This window comes from Phocoena sinus, chromosome 10 (genome assembly GCF_008692025.1).
Source record: "Phocoena sinus isolate mPhoSin1 chromosome 10, mPhoSin1.pri, whole genome shotgun sequence".
Taxonomy (NCBI): Eukaryota; Metazoa; Chordata; class Mammalia; order Artiodactyla; family Phocoenidae; genus Phocoena; species Phocoena sinus.
The window spans coordinates 92669972-92691729 of NC_045772.1; the positions used below are offsets into that span (position 1 = coordinate 92669972).

The 21758-nt window shown below is 45.0% G+C and overlaps 1 protein-coding gene across 1 annotated transcript in view; it reads left to right on the top strand.

The window, feature by feature from the left end:
- The window catches only part of GRIN2B (glutamate ionotropic receptor NMDA type subunit 2B), a 292975-nt gene that overhangs the window by 264600 nt on the left and 6617 nt on the right, over positions 1-21758 (top strand). Inside the window, exons 9-10 of the mRNA XM_032645586.1 lie at positions 18891-19051; positions 20845-21032. Coding sequence (XP_032501477.1) covers positions 18891-19051; positions 20845-21032 — 349 coding nt within the window. The remainder of the gene's footprint in view (positions 1-18890; positions 19052-20844; positions 21033-21758) is intronic.

Sequence of the window (21758 nt, forward strand, 5' to 3'; positions counted from 1 at the left end):
GGGGCTTTTGATTTTGTGGCCATGGATCATGTAGGAAAATAGAGACTTTTTGGATGCCCTGGAGGGGAGCTTAGAAAAGCAGCAGGGCCCAGGAAGTGGGGTATGAGTACAGAAAGAGAAGTGTGAGGGCCAGCCCTGACCCCAAGCAGGGGGAAGCCCTTCCCCTTCCTCCAGCGCTTCATCACCGTCTCCTGCCTCTCCCCCAGCCCAGCTACCCCACCCCTGTCCTCCTACCACCACCAGACCCCACCTGTCACCCTCCACTAGAATCACTCATCGATGCCCATTTCCTTCACTGCGCTGTGTGCTCCTTGAGGCAACAGACATGCTTTCAATAACTCTGTTCAGCTCCTGGGGTAGTGCCTGGTACATTATAGAAGGGTGTTAAGTGAATGAATGTTCCCAGAACAGAAACTAATAATATTAACACTGAAGTTCTGCTTTCTTATGGATTAAATTGCCTTTAATGAGCTAAGCATTTACAGTCTTCTTTCTCTGGGGAAATGTATTTCTGTTTCTGAACAGCTGACTTATGAATGAACTATTGAGGACAGCGTGTTCATAGGTTGGAGCCTGCCTATTAAAAATTGCACTTCCAAAGCCAAAAATAAATCAGTCTTTGTATTGTGCGTTCCTCTGCAGTGTGAGCGACCATGACCATCATCCGTGGTAGTCATTATGGAAACCACTTCGGTAGTTATGGTCTCAGAGTGGACCAGTCATCCCTGACCAGGGGTTGCCTTCCTGGGCTAGATGCTCTACATTCTTGGTCTTCTTTACTTCTCCTCCCAGGCCTTTTAGGCAGATGCTACCTCTGCTTTCCAGAAGGGAAAACTAAGACTCAGCTACTGGAAAGTATGTGGCATGGCTGGGTTCCTAAGCCCCTCTGGTGCCTCGGTTTCCTAATTATAGAATGGGGATAAAAATGTCACCTACATTATAGCTGTTGTGCTGATTAAAGATGTATCATACTGTATATACTTATAATACTGTGAGATGCTTAGAATAGCGTTGCATGCGTACTAATCCCTCAGTAAATGTTAGGGTTCGGATCCTATGACAGAGCCAGGGTTTGCGCCGGAATCCATCTCACAAAGGCCGTGCTGTTTCCAGCAGATGATTAACATGTGCTTGGAAATCCGTAGGCAAACGGCTCCTAATCCACTCTAGGACCCACCCTCCCTCTACCCTCCAGGATCCCTGCACTTGTCTATTTCAGTGAGATTCAGAGACGGGGTGGGGACGACCAGTACTGTGCCAGGGCTGGAAAGCCAGGTGTGCAGGGGAGGATGGAGGTGCCACGCTGCAGTGCTTAGACTCCCCGAAAATAGCTCTGGATCCAGGGCTGCCTGGAAAGAGGGTATCTGCCATGGGCAGCAGGCGGCCGGGACCTCTTTACAGCCATCCTGTGGGGCTTTTGAGAGAAAAGCCCCTCCTAGGATGCTTTTTGAGCACCCTCCTAGATGCGGAGTAAGAGCTCAGTGGTCGTTTCTAAATCTATGTCTGTCACCCATCGCTGTGATAGAAAACAGCTACTTCAAATATTATTCCCTTGGGCAAGTGGGCCCTACCCCAAACAGTTTCTTACAGGACTGGACAGACTCTAAACCTGGGTTCCTCCTAAAGCCTTCTCTAACTGCATGGTCTGTATTGCCCAAGAGTTGTCTGTCCTTTCAGACTCTCAGAAAAAGTAAACCTAACTGCTTCTACCTCAAGGTCTGTTTAAGATGTAGAAAAGAGCTTTAGCTACACTGCGAATTATTGACGAAACCAGAGAATTTATAACATCCCTACGTTTATTATTAATATCCATTTCGACTAGTTTATTTAGCAATAGAAATCATGTTCTTATTGTCGTAAAGAGTTGCTACTCTATCGTAATTTGTCCGCTAATGAAGGAAAGACTAATGCTCCCCAGTGACCCCTCGCCATTTGGAAAATTCCCAGAAAGTCAAGTTAGGTGTGGGTTTGGGAGAAGAGCCTGAGACCCAATGGTTTCAGTCCCTGAAGCTCCTCTTCTCAGTAGCTAAGCCAGGGAGCTCTCTTCCCATGTTCTATACCATTGAGGTGTCTCCACTGGCCAGTTCACACTTTAGACATGCTGTGTTAGTGCCCCTTATCTTGCATATCTCTGTGATGCAAACCTAGTGTGATGGTGTTCTCTAAACAATCAGTTGCGTTGTTTTTCAGTCTCACTATCTACTCTTCATTTATTCGTTCAGCAGATAGACTCTAAATATCTACATAAACCACTGCCCGGAATACGTGTGGGAGGATCAGAACAGCTCTGCGCAAGCAGGCTCTCTCTCCCTCTCACCTTCCTGTCCTCACTGAGTTCAGAGTCCAAGTGCACATCTGTCCCTGTCTATCCCCGGCGGCTGCCACGCTGTCCGTGGTTAAGGCCTAGAGGCCTGGGGATAAGAAAGACCAGTAGCTGTGCTTCTTTTTCTCAAAGAATCTCTCCTGAAACCCCTCCCACCTTCTGTAAGCCCCCACTTCAACCTGGATTCTACCTCCTAGCAGAATCCTGCCACTTTCCACACTTCCTTGGATTAACTAAGGCCTCTGTTGTATCATCTGCCTGGCTTTTTGTTTAAGTTGTTCTGTTCTCTGCACTTAGCATAACACCTAGTACATAATAGCAATTAATTCAACAGGTTATTTACTGGATGGTTACCACAGTTACATTGTGAGTAGGGTTGCCAGACTTAGCAAATAGAAATATAGGGTACCTACTTAAATTCGAATTTTGATAAACAGCGAATATGATTTTAGTATAAATGTGTCCCCAGATTTCATGGAACCCTACCTGTGAGGTGCTGGAGATGGGCTTAAACAGCCCTGGTCTCATAGTCCAGTGAGGGGGGCAGACACTCAAAACAGTGGATCAAGTACCATGATAGAGGAATGTCCTTGGGTGTTCCTTTCAAGGTTAAATAAACCCAGTCTTTTAACCTTTCAGCGTGAGACTTGCTCCCCTTACCTTTAATGGTTTTCTGAACCTTCTCAAATTTCACTTGTGAGTTATAGGAGAGAGCACAGTGATCATAAAGCCCTCCCACTGGCGCATCACAGGGCCTGACCATGTGCTTCCCACCTGCCACATTTCTCTTTAGCTTCCCATTATAGGCTCCCTATTTAAGTAGGAGCACTGCGTTATCAGCTCGTGTAGCCTGTGGTCCTCTAGGGCTCCACGATCCTTTCTGACCGTGCTTTGACAAAGCCAGTTCCTGCCCCTTCTTACTCTAGGACCATGTGGTTTTACATCCTACGAGGGTTACTTTGTTTGATCCCTAATTGAACTTCATCCTTTTAATATCCTCTTTCCTCATGCCAGACTTATTACTTTGATGTTTAATTCTATTTCCAAATGGCCAGCCATCCAATCCAATTTAATGTCATAGCAGATTCAAGGAGCAAGTTTTCCATCCCACCATCTAAGTGATTAAAGAAAATGGCACCTTTCCCTGTGTATTTAAAGTTACCCTCACCCTCCCAACTCAAGCAATCACATCTACCCTTTCACCAAGGGTCCCATCTACCTTTTGATACAGAGAAACTTTTTTCTTTACAGTTTACTCTGGCATTGGGTAGAGACTTTTTCCCATTCTGTTAATTGGCTCCTGATTTGAAACTTATAGAATAGTTTTAAAGTAGACTAGGTACTCTGTAAACCATTGACAAAGGGAACATGACACATGCACTTGGAACCATTAAAAGGACCCGGTGGGCTGGTATCTTAAAAGAATCATCATGGAGCTTGATAAGGAAGCTTGAATAACTTCCTGCTAGGTAGCTGAGACAATAGCCCAATTAGTGCACACATTTACCTCTAATTACGTCTGCCCAGATAAGGATTTAAAGAAATATAAGTGTGAAATGGACTCATCTAGATTATTCTCCCAAATATATATTGCAATTCATAAGCAAGCTACCGTGCCAGTAATTCTCTCTCTTCATTTGCTTATTCTAGAAAAAGTCTCTCTCCAAGCCTGAGACGAAACACGCCTTGGGTTTTAAGTGGAAAAATTAACCTTAATATGTTTATCTGATGTGAACTTGAGAATTCACATCAGACTAAGCTAGTGGGGCTAGACTCAAGGGAAAGGCACTGAAAGGAGGTATGTTATTAGAGACAAGAGTTTCCAGGGAGCGGTCACCCTAAAAGGCAGTCTAAGCTCAGGACATCCTGTAGGGCAGGCCCCCAGTTAAGCAACGGATCTAAAATCTCAAAGAGGTTCTCAAAGAGGTTTATCCCCCCATCTGTGTTTCTCTTTTTCCCCACTAATGGAAATTATATTGTATGGTGTGACACGTTCATATTTAACATATTTACAACGTTTGTCTCTCCCTGCTAGACGTAACCTCCATGAGGGCAAGACTTTTTGTCCTTCTTTACTGATGTATCCACAGTAACTATAATAGAGTCTGGCAAACATAGGTGCTCAAATATTTGTTGAAGAATGAGTTAATGAACTATTTAGTCGAATGAATGAATGAATGAATAAGACAGTTACATAATTCATATAGCGTTCATAGCATAAGCCAATACTTCCTTTTCTTTAGTAGCCATTTGAATGTGAGGAACAGGAGATAGTTTTATCAATACTGGTGGGGAAGAGAGGGTAATTTAGAGAAATATTGGACATTTATAGTCTCAGAATTTGCTCGACTTGTGATTTCTGCTGTCAAATCGTCTAAATCAAGCAGGTGTATAAGAAGAATACCGAAAAATACTACTATTGTGGCTAGTCGTATCTTAAATTATACAGTGATTTCAGGATTTATTTGGCAAGATACTTGATTTCTCCAAGCCCCTGATGGCGCCTCCTCTCATGTGTGCGCAGCGTATGGTGGGCCCTCTGTGTACGCATGTGCTCACCAAGTCTGGACTGTGTTGTCTGAGTGTGAGACCTCAGCTTCTCAACCAGCCAGGTGTCCAGCAAGTGCTTTCTGCTCTCCCATCACTCATTTAACAAGAGGTAGCCAGCCCTGAAATAACTGTAACAGTGCCACTTGCCACTTTTAGAGGGAAAAGAGATAAATGATGACAAAACCAGCTTTATATAAAGGAATTATTAAAAGTAAAAACAGTTTCTAAGATTTTCCTGGAATAAACACATATTAAACGCAATCTCTTAAACCATCTTTGATCTTTTGGGTCTAAATCCCTACGCGGCGTTCACACCCCAGCGTCACGACGCATAGCGGAGCTCACCGAGGATGTCTGATGTCTGAGGATGTCTAACCCCGAAGAGGAGTGTGAATTACCTTAGTTTAGGATGACTTACGACAAAAGGATTGGAAGTGAAAGGGCTTTTGACTTAACCCTCAGTCAACTGGACAAGTTAAATCCATTCCTCTCCTGATGTGGTTATTGGTCCTTTACTTTTGTAGCAGTCGCCTTATAATAATGACATTTGCATTGTAATTGGAGGCCCATAAAGGACAAGGGAAGAACTGGACTCTCATTATCCCTAAAGGCCCCGGGGAGTGGAAGCCTCTGCCTTCCCTCGATGTTGACGCTCGAGCAGCGCCTGGTGCTGAGTAGATGCTCAGTACGCGTGTGGTGACTGGATGAAGGAGGGGATGGAGGGGACAGGAGCGGGGGATGGCCCTTTGGCCCTGGATAGGTCACGATCTGCCCAGGCCTCTGCTTCCTGCTCTTCACCATGAGGACGTCGCTCAGTCGGCATTTCTCAAACTTTGTTTCACAGCCCGCAAGTGTCCTGGGACACATAATGGGTAGTCTTTTAAAAGATCCACAGCAGAACGTGTTCGGGAAAATGCTGTGACAAGGTTAAATAAGTTCCTTTACCGAAGGACGTGTTGGAGCCCTCTCCTGTGCGGGTCCCTTGTGGACCCAGAAGGGGATGCAGTGTGTACAGTGGGATCACTGACCCCCTCCCGGGGCTGATACTCTGCAGGCTGCAATGTCCCCTGCTTGGGGGCTGACTTTATTGACCAAGGCAAGGAGTTCTGGTCTGCGTAAATGTGGCACAATGCGAGCGTGTGCGCTCATGCTGGAGTTTCCATCTCTTGGTTTGGAAGTGACTGATCTGATTGGTGGCCAGGAAAGCAGAGGTGTGCCCGTCCCCCTGCCACGCCTCTCCCTGGATCCTCAGCCCTGCCTGGCACAGACCTTTGGCTGCCCTCCCCTGACCCCAACTTCGCAACCCTGGAGCTGTTTCCACTGTGATAAGAACCTCAGGTCATCATGCTAACAACTGGAGCGCCCCTAAATTCCTGGGGCATCCTGCATATGGAAATCCTGGTAGTAACCCTCAGCGGTGTCCCCCAAACTGTAGATGAGCAGCTGGGGCTTCTAGTGAAGCTCTGGAGTCCCAGTTTCCACGGTGGATCCATCTGTACCATTGACTTAAAATCTTCTTTAAAGGCCATGTCTCTTTGCCAGCGCCCACAACTTTCATAAAATACCTACACGGTCCCCGCCCCCTTACAGGTGTGTCTGCGCAGTGGTGTGAGTGGACAGAAGGCAGTAACAGCCCTTTGTAACAGTCTCGCCTAAGGGGAGGTTGAGGAAGCACGATCAGGGCCACCGTCAGGTACAGGATGACTTAAGGATAAAATTCAAATGCCTCAGTCCTTACGCCTCTGTTTCCTTCATCCCTGTGTTATCATAGTCATCTCCAGCTCTGTCACATTTTTGGTGCCAAAGAAATATCCATACGCATTGTCAAGTCCTAAACTTGACAAGCTCTTGTGGGATCTCAGCTCGGATATACTTTTTGAAGGCCAAATGGAGACGGGACCAGGAAAGGTGTCCCCAGCCGGCACGAGGCCGTATTACTCCTTATTCACCAGGGATGTCAGAAGGGCACTCACTAGCTCTGAACAACAGTCATTCTCAGCCGTGTTGCCTGATAACGCATTCGCCAGTAAGGAGGGCACTTTGAGTGATTTTTAAAAATATAATAAATAGATCTACATTTGTGCTATTCGGTTCATTCACTCATTTAGTCATTCACTCATGCTGAGAGCCTACGAAGTGCCGCTTACTATTCTAGGCACCAGAGAGACAGCAGTGATCAAAACAGACAAAAATCTTGTCCTTCATATCACTTGTATTCTAAAGGCGGGGTTGGCGGAGGGGAGAAAAGTAAAAGGCGATTATATGCAGTTTAAGAACGGTGTTTACTGCACAGAGAAACGTACAGCGGAGGAGGGAGATGGTGTTGGCAGAGAAGTTGCATCTTTAGATCTGGGGGTCAGGGAAGGTCTCAGTGAGACCATCAGGTCTGACCTGAAGCTCGAGAGGGAGCGATGGGTATCCGGGGATTTCGGCGTTCCTAGGAACTTCTAGGAGGCCAGGGTGGCGATGAGGGGAGGGCGAGGAAGGCAGTGGGAGAGGAGGTGGTGTGGACGAGGCCCCTCTGCCACATCCTCTCCTTCCTTCTTCTGAACATATAAGCAGACTTGGATTCTGTCAAGGCTTACGCTTTGATGTCATTTCCATATATTCCTCCCGTTATTTTCTCCTGGGAACAGGCCAGACCCCCAGGGAGCATCCCTGCCCCAGCCTCCCAGTTCTTCATTCGGTTGCTTTAGCTGTGTAATGATAACTAAATGCTGCGTCCTTCCCCTGCCCGACCACGACGGGTGCTTGGCCGCTCGGCTCCTGCCTGGACACCAACTCAGTGGTCCATATTCACACATACAAACATTCGTTCCAACTTCTGTTGAGACACTGTGCCCGGGTCCCTCTGCATCTTTGCTGGTGCCCTTCCTCTTGTCCTGAGTGCCCTCCCCACACACCTCCCTGTGTAAATCTTGGCCCATCTGTAGGAGTCAGCTCCATCTCTGCTTCCTCCCTGTAGCCGCCTCATCCCCGTTCTCTTATGGTGATCTCTACTCCCTGTAAATCTCCATTGCCTTTGCTTTCCTTACGTCCCTTTTGGAACTTGGCATATTCATTTAGTCATTGGATTATTCTGCTCTTCGTGTCTGCTGAACATCTACTCCGTGTATCTAGAGCTCTGTGATGTGTTTTACAGTTAAGTGTGAGAACCCTAGATTGGAAGCCTAGCTGTGTGGCTTTCTTCAAGTTACTTATCTCTCTGGGCAACAGTTTCCATGTCGGTTACGTGGGAATAATAATACCTCCCTCATAGGGTTGATGGGAAGATTAGTGAGTTACTCTATGTAAATTGTGTGGTACATGAGCATAGGCGTGTTAGCTGTGTCTGTATTATACCATCACTATTATTTCCAACTGAACTGCGGTGTAAGAATTGTATCTGTTGCCCCATTTCGTTTCAGATAGTCATTTCAGAGTTCAGTGACTTATGCGTGGATTATCCACATTAAATGTGTGTTGATGTTGATACTTTAGGGTTAGCCGCCTAAGACTTCAGGGTACAAGTGTGACATGGTAAAGTGTCATAATGCAGGAATAAGCCCTTCTGCTGTGCTCTACTAGCTCAGGGACCAAACCTCAACGAGCTAACATGAACTATGATGCCACTGTCTAATCTTATGAAATATTTCAGGAAATATTTATTAAGGCTTATATGTGCAAACTTAGGAAAATACAAAAGAAATGACTGCTTTACAATGAGGAAAACAGAGCATTAACTATAAATTCCAGGAATCCAAAGAACTTGTATTTTCTTTTCTACAAGCTCTTGTTTGGGCCACAGCAAGAGGGAAGGACAGGAGGAGAGCGAGTTCCGTTCCCTCCATCACTCTCTCCCCTCTACAGCCTGTCACCCACTGGAGCCCCAGCTCAGAGAGGCAAGGGGCTCCTTCCCCAGAAGCACAGCACCCAGAGTTGTGAAGACGTACGTACCAGGCTTCTTGCATCCAAGTACAGGTTTCTTCACATGCAAACTTAGATGTGTTTGCCACTGTAGACAACCACGGTACTAATATTAATAACAAGAGAAAAAAGAGCAGAAACAACTAAGGTGTCAAGTGCTTCCTAAATGCTGACTCACTTCCTGGTAGCAAGATGGGATCAATTTCTCCTGGTGCCCGGGAAGAGAACTGAGTTAATTTGGGCACCTTCATTATATACCTGTATCTTCTAACTACATTCCGTGTTATTGTTACCGCAAGTCAGTCACCTATTCCAAATGAATCTGAACAGTATTCTCTCCGATGAATAATGTATAAAAAATGTAAAAACAATTATTTTTCCCCCCCCACTTCCATCCCATTCCCATGAAGGCGAAGAGTCTGACTTTCTAACCCATCACTATATCCACAGCCAGCTCATTCCACGGTGGGATCCTAGGTAGCTGCCCTGCGCCCCATGTTTGAAATGGGAGATTTGTAATGAGATGCTATTCCTTATTTCTCCTCCTGAACATTGTTGAAATTCAGTTTCAAAGCTAAATGGTTTGTTGATTAAGTCACTCAGTCAATAAACGTTGGAGCTCAGTTTTGAATTTAGATCTTCTGGGCCCAGAACCCATGTCCTTACGTAACTGTTCTATCATTACATGGCCCTTTCAGTGTAAGCGCACTCTGCTTGCTTTCCCCATCTGTCCCAAGTACTTCTGGGCCGTGGAACGGTGAAGGCCATACCTTCAGAGAGTCTGGTCTGTGTTGTCATCTGACCTTCTTTCCTCTCTGGGCGAACAAGGTATCACCGTGGGAGAGCACGGGGACCACTTTCCCCAGCCACCCCGTCCTGCCTTCGGGTATTGCTCAGAGTCTGAAGCCACACACACACATACATACGTCATCCTACTTTGGCTGTAGGATAATATTATGGGAAGAAAGAGTATCAGGCAGAATAATACGATAATAACAGTTGATGTACATTATAGTTCATGGGAAAATTGGGAAGATAAAAAGAGAGGAGAGATGCAAAAGGAGATGCCCTTGGGGGGGCGGGGTCCCAGGCAGTGTGGTAGCTCTCATGACCCATTTACCTTCAAGAAATGAAAATATATGCTCGCACAAAAATTTGTATGTCAGTGTTATAGCTGCTGTATTCATAGTTATCCCGAGCTGAAAGTAACCAAAATGTCCTTCCATGGGTGAATGGATAAACAAACCAATACAGCCATCCAGTGGAATTCTACCCGGCAATAAAAAGGAATGACCTACGCGTACACAGCAGCAGCATGGATGAATCTCAGAGGCATTATGAGAAGTGAAAAGCCCGTCTCAAAAGGTTACATGCTGTGTGATTCCATTTGTAGGACATTCTGGAAAAGACAAAACTATGGTAACAGAGGACAGACATCAGTGGTCACCAGAGGTTAAAGGTGGAGGGAGGACCGTAGACAAGGAACATAAGGGAATTCTTGGGGTGGTGGAGCTGTTCTGTGCCGTGATCGTGCTCCTGGTTACAAGATTCTATATGTGGTTAAAATTAGTTGAATGAATGGGGAGTTACTGTTTAACAGGTATGGCATCGCAGTTGGGGAAGATGAAAAGGTTCTGGAGGCAGATGGTGGTGCTGGTCGTACAGCAGTGTGAATGCACTTAAGGTCACAGGACTGCACACTTAGAAATATTTAAAATGGTAACTTTTATTGCTGAAACAAACAGAAGGACATTTTTAGAAGATAAACTGAGTACCAAACATACCTTTCCTATGAATAAGTAAAAATAGCACAAATTCCCGTGTTAAAGGCAAAACGTTCTCAGGTTGGATCACAAAGCAAAACCAAACCACAAACAATGGATTCAAAGATACATCAATAACAAAAAATGATCAATTTTATGTATATTTTACCCCAATTTGAATGAATGAATGAATCAATAGAATAACAGAATGCATAGAACTGTACCTAAAAAATAATGAAGGTCAGTGATAAAACGGTCCTGTGAAAGCAGAGGGTGCCGGTGCTGATAACGGTGATAACGGGAGCGTGCTGCATAGGTAAAGTGGTCCCCGAAGAATTCTGCTGTTCTGCCACCTCCTCATTATTAGCAGACCGGGCAAAAGCTGCCCTTGTAGCCTAAGCATTCCCACCTTTCCTCCTGGGTGCCTCAGAGGGCTGAGTGGCATTTGGGCATTGATTTTTTGTGTGTGATTCAAATGTAAAAGCCAGAGTGATGGGATGAATACTGATGTGTGGGACTGTCAAGCTTTGAAGACAAAAGCCCCCAGATTCCGTGTCTCACACGGGTGGACCCTGCAAACAGGACATTACAATATCCATCTCTGCAAGGTCGCAGAGCTGGCTTGTCCTAATTTGCATAGACTGATCGGACTCCCGACTGAAGGAGAAGAGCCAACTTTCAGGGTCACCAGCCACCCCAGAAGGCATTTCTTGCCTCCCTCCTCCTTTGAGTAGAGACCCTTTCCTTTGCCTGCTGTCGTTCCCAAGATCTAACACTAAGGGACCTCGTTGGGCTGTGTCTGGTCGTCAGCACAGAAGCCTGGGCGCCATCAACATGGAGGAGAGTTCAGGTTTTCTTTTCTTCTGTCATCATGGACTCAAAAAAACTCTGCAAGGATCTATTTCCTTCCTCACTGTGGGAACTGAACAGAGTTGGACGAGGAGTGTCTTACAGCAGACGGTTCTTCTAACGTGAAGGGACGTTCCCGCCCCACCTCCACCTTTTCAAGCCCAGCCCATCCCCCTACCAAGTTAAATGCAGCCTCCTTCAAGAAGCCATCCAGGAAGCCGGGCTGCTTGCAGCCTTTCTCCCGTGGAACTTCGGTGGCACTGGTACACAGCCCGCGGTCGTGATTTCGTCTAGCTGTGCATACGGCCTCTTTCACGTTCTTGGACGGTAAGCAAGTATCTGACAGCGCTTCTGCCCCTCCTTGTTCTCCCTGGGGCCCAGACCCTCATCCGAGCGCATGTCCTCCGCAGCTCCCGTCTCTCTGCTTTATTCCTTCCAACCTGCTCTTCATGCTGACCCTCCGGGCTCTTTCTGACACAAAAACCCAGCCTTGACACTCAGCCAGAATTCTTCAGTTGCGTCTCATAACAATCATGATGACAGTAATGATGGCTAATATAGTGTATTTAATATGTGCCAGGCACTGTGCTAACATGTTGCCCAGATTAACCTGTTGAATACTAAGAAGACGTATGAGGTAGGTAGCATTATTAGCCCCATTGTACAAATGGGGAAACTGGGGCACAGAGAAGTTAAGTGAGTTGCTCCAGGTCACACAGCTATTAAGCAGCAGAGCTGGGATTTGAACTCAAGCAGTCTGGCTCCAGAGGCTCTGCTGTTTCTTTTCCCTTAGAGCATGTACTCTGAACTCCTTTGTGCAGAATTCAACTCCCATTGTGAACCAGGCCCTGGCTCTTCAGCCCTGCTGCCCTCCAGTTACCAGGGCTATAGCTGTTAGACTCTGGCAATGACAAACTGCCCGTGATCTCCAGTCATGCCCGGTCTCTCCCAGGGCCCTGCGTCTGCACAGACTGCTGTGTCTATCTAAAAACCCCTTGTCTCCTCTTGTCCTACTAGAGAACTCTCCCTTCAGCTCTTAGCCCCCGGCTCTGTGGCCTCCTTAAGGCTGTTCAGGACGGCGCCCTTTGCTCTGGCCTCCACTGTCACGGGCACGCTGCTCCGTGGCGCCCAGCATGTCACTCCCAGTCCCCCAGCCACATCCGCTGCCCTTCCCCCGATCCTCACGTGCCTGGTTCCTCCTCATCGTCCAGTGCTTTGTTCAGAAGCCACCTTTCTCAGAGGGGGCTTCTTAGGACAGCCAGGCTAAACTTATTCTCCGGCCAGTCGCTCTTTATCCTGTATCGTAGCTGTGTCCATTTCTTCCCAGTGCTTGGTTTTCACTATTTGAGATCACCTGTGTGCCCATTATCTATGGATGCACGGCAACCTACCCCAGCACTTGGTGGCTTAAAGCAAGGGCCGTTTCATTTTATTTCCCCAGTTTGTGGGTCAGATATGTGGGCGGGGTTGCCTGGTGCCCTCGCTGGAGTGGTTGGAAGGCTGGGCTCAGCTGGGCGTGCAGATAGAAGTGCCTAGATATGACAGCTCCGGCGTGGAGCCCACAGGGTCATAGGACTTCCTACAGAGGTGACCGCTCCCCTCGGAGCCAGGTTCCAAGAGGCCCAGGAGGAAACTGCAAGGCTCTTATGACCTAGCCTCGGAAGCCCCAGAATGTTACTTCTGCACGTTCTATTGGTCAAGCAAGTCACAAGCCCAGGCCAGAATCAAGGACAGGGAACATACTTCATCTCTTATACAAAGACTAGCAAAGAATCTGTGGCTCTATATTAGTCCATTACATTAGAAAAAAAACAACTTATTATCTGCCCTACTTCTTTACAATGTGAACTCCTTGAAGGCAGGTTCTTACCCTCCTGTCATACTGTATCCCCAGCACCCAGAATATCGTGACAGATGCTATAAATATGTGCTGAATGTCTGTATGAATGAACAAATGAATGAATGAAAAAGTAAAGGAATGAAAAATTGAACGAATGTTTACATCTCTGACTCTCTGGTATGTAAATTTCTTGTATCCTCATAAGTACAGTCCTCTGCACTATTAGATGCTCAGGATATATTTGTCGAATGAATGGATGCATTTTAATTATCATTAAAGGAGATAACGTGAGTTGTTCCCAGTACATATATAGGTGTTGAATATGAGTAGCTGCTATTAATAAATTAGTACTGCCTTATACGTAGTAAAATCGGTTTATATATTTATTTAATAACTAAACAAAATGGACCCAGATCTCCACTTCCTTGACTCCTTCCCCTTTCCCTTTCCCTCTGCAGCAGGCTGCAGGAGAGCCTCTCTGTTGGGAAGGGGCAGCCCCAGTGCCCCCTAATCCCACCATCTTTGGGTGGGGAAAAGGGCCTTTGCTCCTGGCCTCCGCACCTCTCTCCTTGCCTCACTGCCAAGACTAACTCACTTTGAGGTCCTTAAGATGGGGGCTGAGATGGTGGTCTGAGGAGCTCAGAGTGCTGAATTCTGATTCCCGGCAGCTCTCCAGAAGGATCAAGTGAGATTACAGGTCTCTTAACATTCTGGCACTGTTTTGCCCTTGTGCGAGAGTGTGCTTGCAGTGATGGCTGGACACCCTGTGTTGAATCCCAAGGAGGTGTTGGCATCTGACATGACAGGAAGGGAAGGATACCCTCACCGGGTGGCTCCACAGTGCGTGGCTTCACTCCCCAGTGAGCAGTAGAACCAGGGGGCTGGTATTTGAGCCACAGTGGGACGACTCAGCTCGGGGTCAAGCCCTATAAGCTGGTCCTCCTATTTCACCACATGGCCTGGAACAACTTCCTTGGTCTCTTCAGAGCTTCAGTTTCCTCATCTGTGAAATGGGATCCATCCCCGAAGTTCCTTCCTTTCTGCGTTTTTATTTTCCTCTGTATGTTTTTAGAATCCCGACCAGGGTAGCTCTGGAAAAAGATTCCAAGTTCAAGGAAGCTCTATAATGGCCAAAGGCGACTAATAAGGAATACTATATAAAATTCCCTATTTGAAAATCAGACTGAGCTTTTTAATTCAATGCTGGTCTCCTTGGTGTATTGGGTTTTTTAATATTTTAAAAATTTGTTTCTTAGAGTCCTTCTTGTTCTATGGATTTTTAAGACTTCCGGTTCTGGACAGTACTAAATTTTACTCCTTCCCCAAACCCCAGAGAGCACAGATTGTCATTCAGGTTAAGTAAGTGCCATGTAATGCCTCCCAGCTTGGGGTAAGTTTTATTACAGGGCATTTAGTGGAAGCATCAAGGTGGAATTTGGAGGATTCTTTTTTCCTTCTTCCTCACTAAAAATACCGTTCTCCACGGCCATGAATTTTAGTAAAATTCAAGTTCCAATGACAGTTTTTTTTTAAAATCTAGGTTTTTATTTAAATTTCACCAAGCTGGGACAAGAATCTTCAAAGGAAAAGGCAGGCTCACTTCTGCTTCTGCTTCGGCTAATTGTGGGGTGATACACTCACCCTTTTGGTCCCCAGACTGGCTGAGTTTAAGGAACAAATTAGGGAACAAGAGTTTTCCATCTTAGGGAATATTATCTAACAAAGGACAATTTTAGATATTACAACGTCATCCTCATGGAAGCAGTTAATAGTTTTGAGAATCCACCATGTGCCAGATATTGTGTTAAGTAATCCCAGATATTATCTCAATATTAATTAAAAATAATACTTCCAGAAAAATGGGGCTCCATGAATTTAAATAACTTGCCCATGGTCATGCAGTTGGTCAGAGAAAGATCTGGAATTCAAATCCAAATTATCTGACTCCAAGACCAATGTTTTCCACAGGACCACACCTTCCATTCTTCTAGTGTTGGCTGATTTCTCTGATTGTTTTCCGATGGAAGATGCTTTAACTATTCAAGAGTCTTGCTATCTTCTTATTTAATTCCTGTAGTTCCTTAATAGCTTTAAACTGTTTTCAAATATTTTTATCTTGCCAGTGGCTTGTCTTTCCATGATTTTAGCAGTGCCTTTCAAACAGTTCTTAATTTTAACAAAGTCCGATTTATCTTTTTTTTGTGGTGGATTGTACTTTGGTGTCATAGCTAAGAAACCTTTGTCTAACTCAGGGTGACAAAACCTTTCTCCTATATTTTCTCCTGGAAATGTTATAATTTTAGGATTTGTATTTAGATATATGATCTACTTTGTGTTAATTTCTATATATCTTGTAAGGTATGGAATGAAGGTTTTTTTGCATATGAATAGCTAGCTGTTCTGACACCACTGGTTGAAGACTGTCCTATCTGTCCTGAATCACCTTTGCACCATACGTGTGTTGGTCTATTGGGGGCACTCCATTCTGTTCCCATAATCTCTTTACTCCCTCTATGCTAATATCCCACTGTCATGATTACTACAGCTTTACAAGTCTTAAAGTCAGGTAGTATAAGTCTTTCAACTTTGTTCTTCTTCTTCAAGGTCATCTTGGCTATTCTAGGTCCTTTATTATTTCTTTAGTATTTATGTATTCAAAGATATAGTTATAAAACAGCATCTAGAAATCTAAAGATAACTTAGAAATTAAAGTTAATTAAGAGTAGTATGGAAACTTTCCATAATCTAGCTTCATCAGGACGTGAGGCACTCTGGGTATCACATTCCATTTGGTTAATCAAAAATTGTTGTATCTATAGAGAACAGATTTGTGGTTGCCAAGGGGAAGGCAGAGGTGGGGGGCAGGGGAAGGATTGGGAGTTTGGGGCAGGGGAAGGATTGGGAGTTTGGGATAATGTATATATTATAAATATAGAATGGATAAACAACAAGGCCCTACTGTATAGCGCAGGGACCTATATTCAATGGCCTGTTATAAACCGTAATGGAGAAGAATATGAAAAATAATATATATTTGTATAATTGAGTCACTTTGCTGTACAGCAGAAATTAACACAACACTATAAATCAATTATACTTAAATAAAAAAATTTTAATTAAGAAAAATTATTGTATCTACCTTACATGGATTGCCGATTTTTTTTTTTTTTTTTTTTTTTTTTATGCGTTACGCGGGCCTCTCACTGTTGTGGCCTCTCCCGTCGCGGAGGACAGGCTCCGGACGCGCAGGCTCAGCGGCCATGGCTCACGGGCCCAGCCGCTCCGCGGCATGTGGGATCCTCCCAGACCGGGGCACGAACCCGCGTCCCCTGCATCGGCAGGCGGACTCCCAACCACTGCGCCACCAGGGAAGCCCTGGATTGCCGATTTTCAAAACAACTAGAACATAAAAATTTATACCAGAATTGTACTGGACATGATTTCAATTTTCATCGATGTTTCAGAAAATACTTTGGACCCTAGTATTTGGACCCTGTGAGCATCAGCTGTCATTGTCCTAGCAAAGTGGGGAATTACTGATTAAAGGGAGCTCATCTGGTTATACTGCTGCCTGCCATGGTATCTACTCTACTTTTGATTGGGGGATACCTTTTTTCAAACATCTGAAGTTTTATAATTGACAGTTCTATGCACAGCATTCTGTCTCTTCCAACAAAACATATCCCTGTTTACTTTAAACTTGTTATCTGCTGGGGACCATGAGGAATACTATTAATTAAGCCAACTGATTCCTGATAATGTTAGCCATCACTGCTGCTGTGGGACATTGAGCAAATTGCTTGTCCTCTGTGGGCCTCTGTCTTCATTTGTAAAATGAAAGGTTTGGACTAGTTAACCTTGAGTGGCTCATCCAACTCTAAAATTCTTTGACTCTTTTATAGTGTTTTTTTTTTTCACTTAAAAATCACAACCTGTTTAAAAATAATTAAACAGAAACTCTTAATGGCAGAAAGCACCACGGTAAGTCAGAAAGTAGTGGTCTTTTGATGCGTCTCAGATTACCTAACAAACACCACTGCATGACCTTACTTTTAACTATGGCCAACTTTAAGCAGTGAAGATGGCATTTATGGTTCCTGGTGCTGTGACATTTTGTGGTCCATGAAATCCCCATATTCTGAGAAGCTCTTGAGTGTCTCAGGTCAAGGGAGGGAGAAAGGAGAATGGCTTGAAGCCCAGACAGCTCCAAAGCTTCAGAGTACTCCTGAGTTAGATTTTCAAATGTATCTCCACAGTAAATGGTATAGTATTGAAACCAAGTGGACTTCAAATATCTAGATTGTCTTTCCTATACCAAGGCACAGCACATATGACCACACACTCTGGTCACATTCCATCTGATCATTGCTGTTCCGATAGAATGAGAAACTTAGAAAGTATGAAGTTTACTAGGGAATGCAGAATATAGACATGAATTTAAAATAATATAAGGGGTCTTCTTTGAGCACTTGCTGTGTGCAAGATGCTGTGCCATGCACTTCTTGTACATTGTGTCATTTAATACAACACACAACGATCTTGAAAAGTAGACGTTATTGTCTCCTTATTACATATGAGGAAATGATGCACAGAGAACTCCTGTTACTTGCCCCACGTCACACGGTAGTAAGTGGCAGAGCTGCTCTTCAGTCCATATCTGTCTCAATCTAGAGCTTCATGACTACGTCAGAGACTAGCTCTCAGAACTTAGCCAGCTCATTTAGAAAGTAAATGAATTAGTAGTATTAATTATGATCTAAACCAAGAACACAGAGTACTGGTGGGTCACTGTTGGGTAGACTTGATGGAAGGAAGAACTCATAGAAATTGTCCTGAAGAAATTGCTTTGAGTTACATGTTGAGGTGAAGGACATGAATTGGCCCGGGGAGAAAGGTGAGTTCATGCTGAGGGAACAGACTCTATGAAGCTGTGAAGGTACAAATGAATGAATTGTGTGTTCAGGAAGCAACATAAAGGCTTGCTCATTGCAGGGCAATGGCCAGAAATAAAGCTGATGTCATAGGGGTGAAAATCCAAGAGATTTCACTTTGTGATGCTAAGCCCTGGTAATCCACATTCAGTTCTTAAACACGAGAGGGAACATAATTAAAATTGCATTTGCTTTTACAATTTATCCTACAACTCATGTAGGATAAACATGGGCTTTTAAAGCATCAAGCAAGGTCAAGAGAAAACTTCTTAGCAAAACATATTTGCTATCCAACAAGTGATTTTCAGGAGTATGACGTAGCTTACCTCACTAAGGTCCTATAGCCTTGATAGTGCAATGAAGGGGCCTGGAAGCAGATTTCACACAATTTTCAGAAATAAAGGTAACCAGCCCACTGCAGTTAAGCTAATAGCACATTTCCATCATCCCTGGTTTTGTGCAGCATGCCTAAATGCGGCACACAAGTGTTACAGATTCAAGTCAAGGGTGGGCAGGTAGAAAGCTCTCAACAACGTGGAATAAACTGAGTTGAATTGAAGTTCACTTTCAGATGGCAGTTGCTGCTCCTGAGTGAGGGCTAACGTATTTGGTGAACTTTTGTTTGTCCCTTCCACGATAAATCCACTAATGCTAACGTAATATCTCTTCACATTCTCTGAGGTCCTCATATTATTCTCTCTCTCTCTCTCTCTCTCTCTCCTCTCCAGTTCCAGAGACCTAATGACTTCTCACCCCCTTTCCGCTTTGGCACTGTGCCCAACGGCAGCACGGAGAGGAACATTCGCAACAACTATGCGGAAATGCACGCCTACATGGGGAAGTTCAACCAGAGGGGTGTGGACGATGCACTGCTCTCCCTGAAAACCGGGTAAGAACTGCTTCCAAGCTCAGAACCTTTGATACGTTGCTCACGTTTATGAAACATACGTGGAATCGGATGTGCCATGCTCGGTGCCACACCACGTTACAGCAAAGCAGGCTGCGTTTGCTCTTTGTGGATCTCCAAGTTAAAGTGACAGTGTAATTCAGGCCAGTGCACAGAGATCCCTATGCCACCGTTCACTTCTATGTATTTTTAATAAACTGTATTCTACTTGCGTTAACGTAAACATGAGACAAGAATGTAATAGATGTAAAAGTCAAAGGGGAGAGTTCAAGGCTAAAGTTCACACGTTACACACGAAATAAAGACCTGTTGACCAAAAGGTGAAAATGATGATTTTGGTGTCTTATGGACAGGGAGAAATAAACAATGAAAGGGTAAAAGTTTTTAGACAACACACAGTAAGAATGTGTTAAGCGATCTCCAATTCCAACAAAATTGGCATTCTTTGCTCCAGCTCTATAATCTCAGTTCATTCACTAAAAGGAGCTCATGAACTGCAAATAGGTTTGCTTGCATAATCTCAGCCACATTCATTCATTTGGCCTTCAGAAGCCACAGCTGCAGAGTCAGACAGACAATTGACCATGAGAGTTGCTGGAATTTGAGGGTCCTGGGGCCTCATAGCTGATTTCCTGTGTTGTAGGTTAACTAGCAACACTTAGACCTCCTGGTGGCTCTGGTTCTGGAAGAACCACCCAGATGCGTGTTTACTTAAATACTGTTAGACTCTGTCTTATCATTATGAAGTCACGGCAGATTTCAGAAGATGGGATTTGAGTTTGGGGTGGGCCACTCGGGGCAGTCTGGTCCCTGCTACAATCACAGCTGTCAATCAGAGCTTTGGCTTTTTGATGGACACGCCTCCTAAAGGTTACTCACAGGCCTTTTGAAAAAATGTTCTGTGTCTTATCATGCCAGAAAGGGTCCCTTTTTTCTTAAGGAGGAGTAAAGCTGACTTAACTTGTAAAGGTGAAGAGGATGATGGCTGCCCTTCTTTCTTGCAGACCTCTCTATTACCTATATGAATATATCCATTTCTTCTTCCCCCTTTGATGTGTTTAAATACTGACCTATACCTTCCTGACCCCGCCCCTAGCTTTACCGCCTTCCCTGTATAGTCTTTCCTTGAAAAGCACAGTATGTGCCATGAGATTCTCATACGTTTGGGAATTTGAGACCTCGGAATTCTCCTGCATGCTGCATTGGCTTGTGGCTTCACACATTGGCTCTTGACACAAGCTTGTCCTGCCACCACCCCGATGATGCACTTCTCTCCTCGCGCTGCAGAACGGAACATTGAAACCCTTCTGACTGCAGACAAAGCGTTGCCCATCTAGTGCTACACGTCCACCTGCACTTACCCCACTCCGGGCTGTAATGAACGGAGAAATGAAAACTGGTATACAAGTCTAACCTGTGCTATTGTTGTTATCACTGTGATGGTTCCTTTTCATTATTTCTGTTATTATTTTTATTGATTCCTTTTTACTCCTTCTCCTTTCAGACACAGCTTATGAGTTGGCTTCGGGCCCAGCTTACATTCTCATCATTCCCAGTGGGAGGGAGAGAACTCCTCCTGTCAACCTGAAATCGCACAAAGAACAGCCTGGGATTTAGGCTTTAGTTTCTGGCCGAGTTCCACCTTGAGCCTTACTTTGAGCCACTTCCCGCCATAGTCTGCTGGAGCCCTACTGCTTCCTATTAATGACCCCAGTGGTAGTTTTGTACTAAAATTCCTCCACTGGACTTGCTTTGTTTGTTTCTTTCTCGCACAGGAAACTGGATGCCTTCATCTACGATGCAGCAGTGCTGAACTACATGGCAGGCAGAGACGAAGGCTGCAAGCTGGTGACCATTGGCAGCGGGAAGGTCTTTGCTTCCACTGGTTATGGCATTGCCATCCAAAAGGATTCTGGATGGAAGCGCCAGGTGGACCTTGCTATCCTGCAGCTCTTCGGAGATGGTGAGTTAAAGAAAGGGACGGTGCCTATTTGGCCTCTCCCGATGGCCAGTCCGAAACATCAACCCTTCTTCCTTCCTCATCCCTCTAACCTCGGCATTTCCAGAAAAGCATTTCACAGTATACTAGGAGATTTGGAGGGTATATGTTATTAGTTTCCTAACGCTTTGTAGCAAAGTACCACAAACTGAGTGACTTAAACAACAGACATTTGGCTCAAGGTTCTGGAGGCCTGAACCCTAAGATCAAAGTGTCGGCTTTGGTTCCTAATGAGGGACTCGAGGGAGAATCCGCTCCATGCCTCTCCCCTAAGCTCATCGTGGTTTGCTGGCAGTCTACAGCGTTCCTTGGCTTGTAGACGCATCACCCCTGCTCTACCTTCATGTTCACATGGCTTTCTCCCTGTGTGCATGTTTTCCCTCTGTACATGTCTATGTCTGATTCCCTCCCTTTTTAAGGATACCAGTTATATTGAATTAGGAGCCCACCGTTTCCAGGTGACCTCATCTTAACCAGTTACATCTGCAATTACCCTACTTCCAAATAAAGTCACATTTCAAGGTACTGGGAGTTAGGACTTCAACAAAGGAACTGTGGGGGGCAGTGGGGCGTGGTTATACAATCCAACCCAGGGTGAAATTTGGGGGAGAGGATTAGTCAGTCAAGGAGGTGTGTTTCAGGATTGCAGGGTGTGATCAAACCCTCAGGGATAAAGTAAGAGGGGCTGAG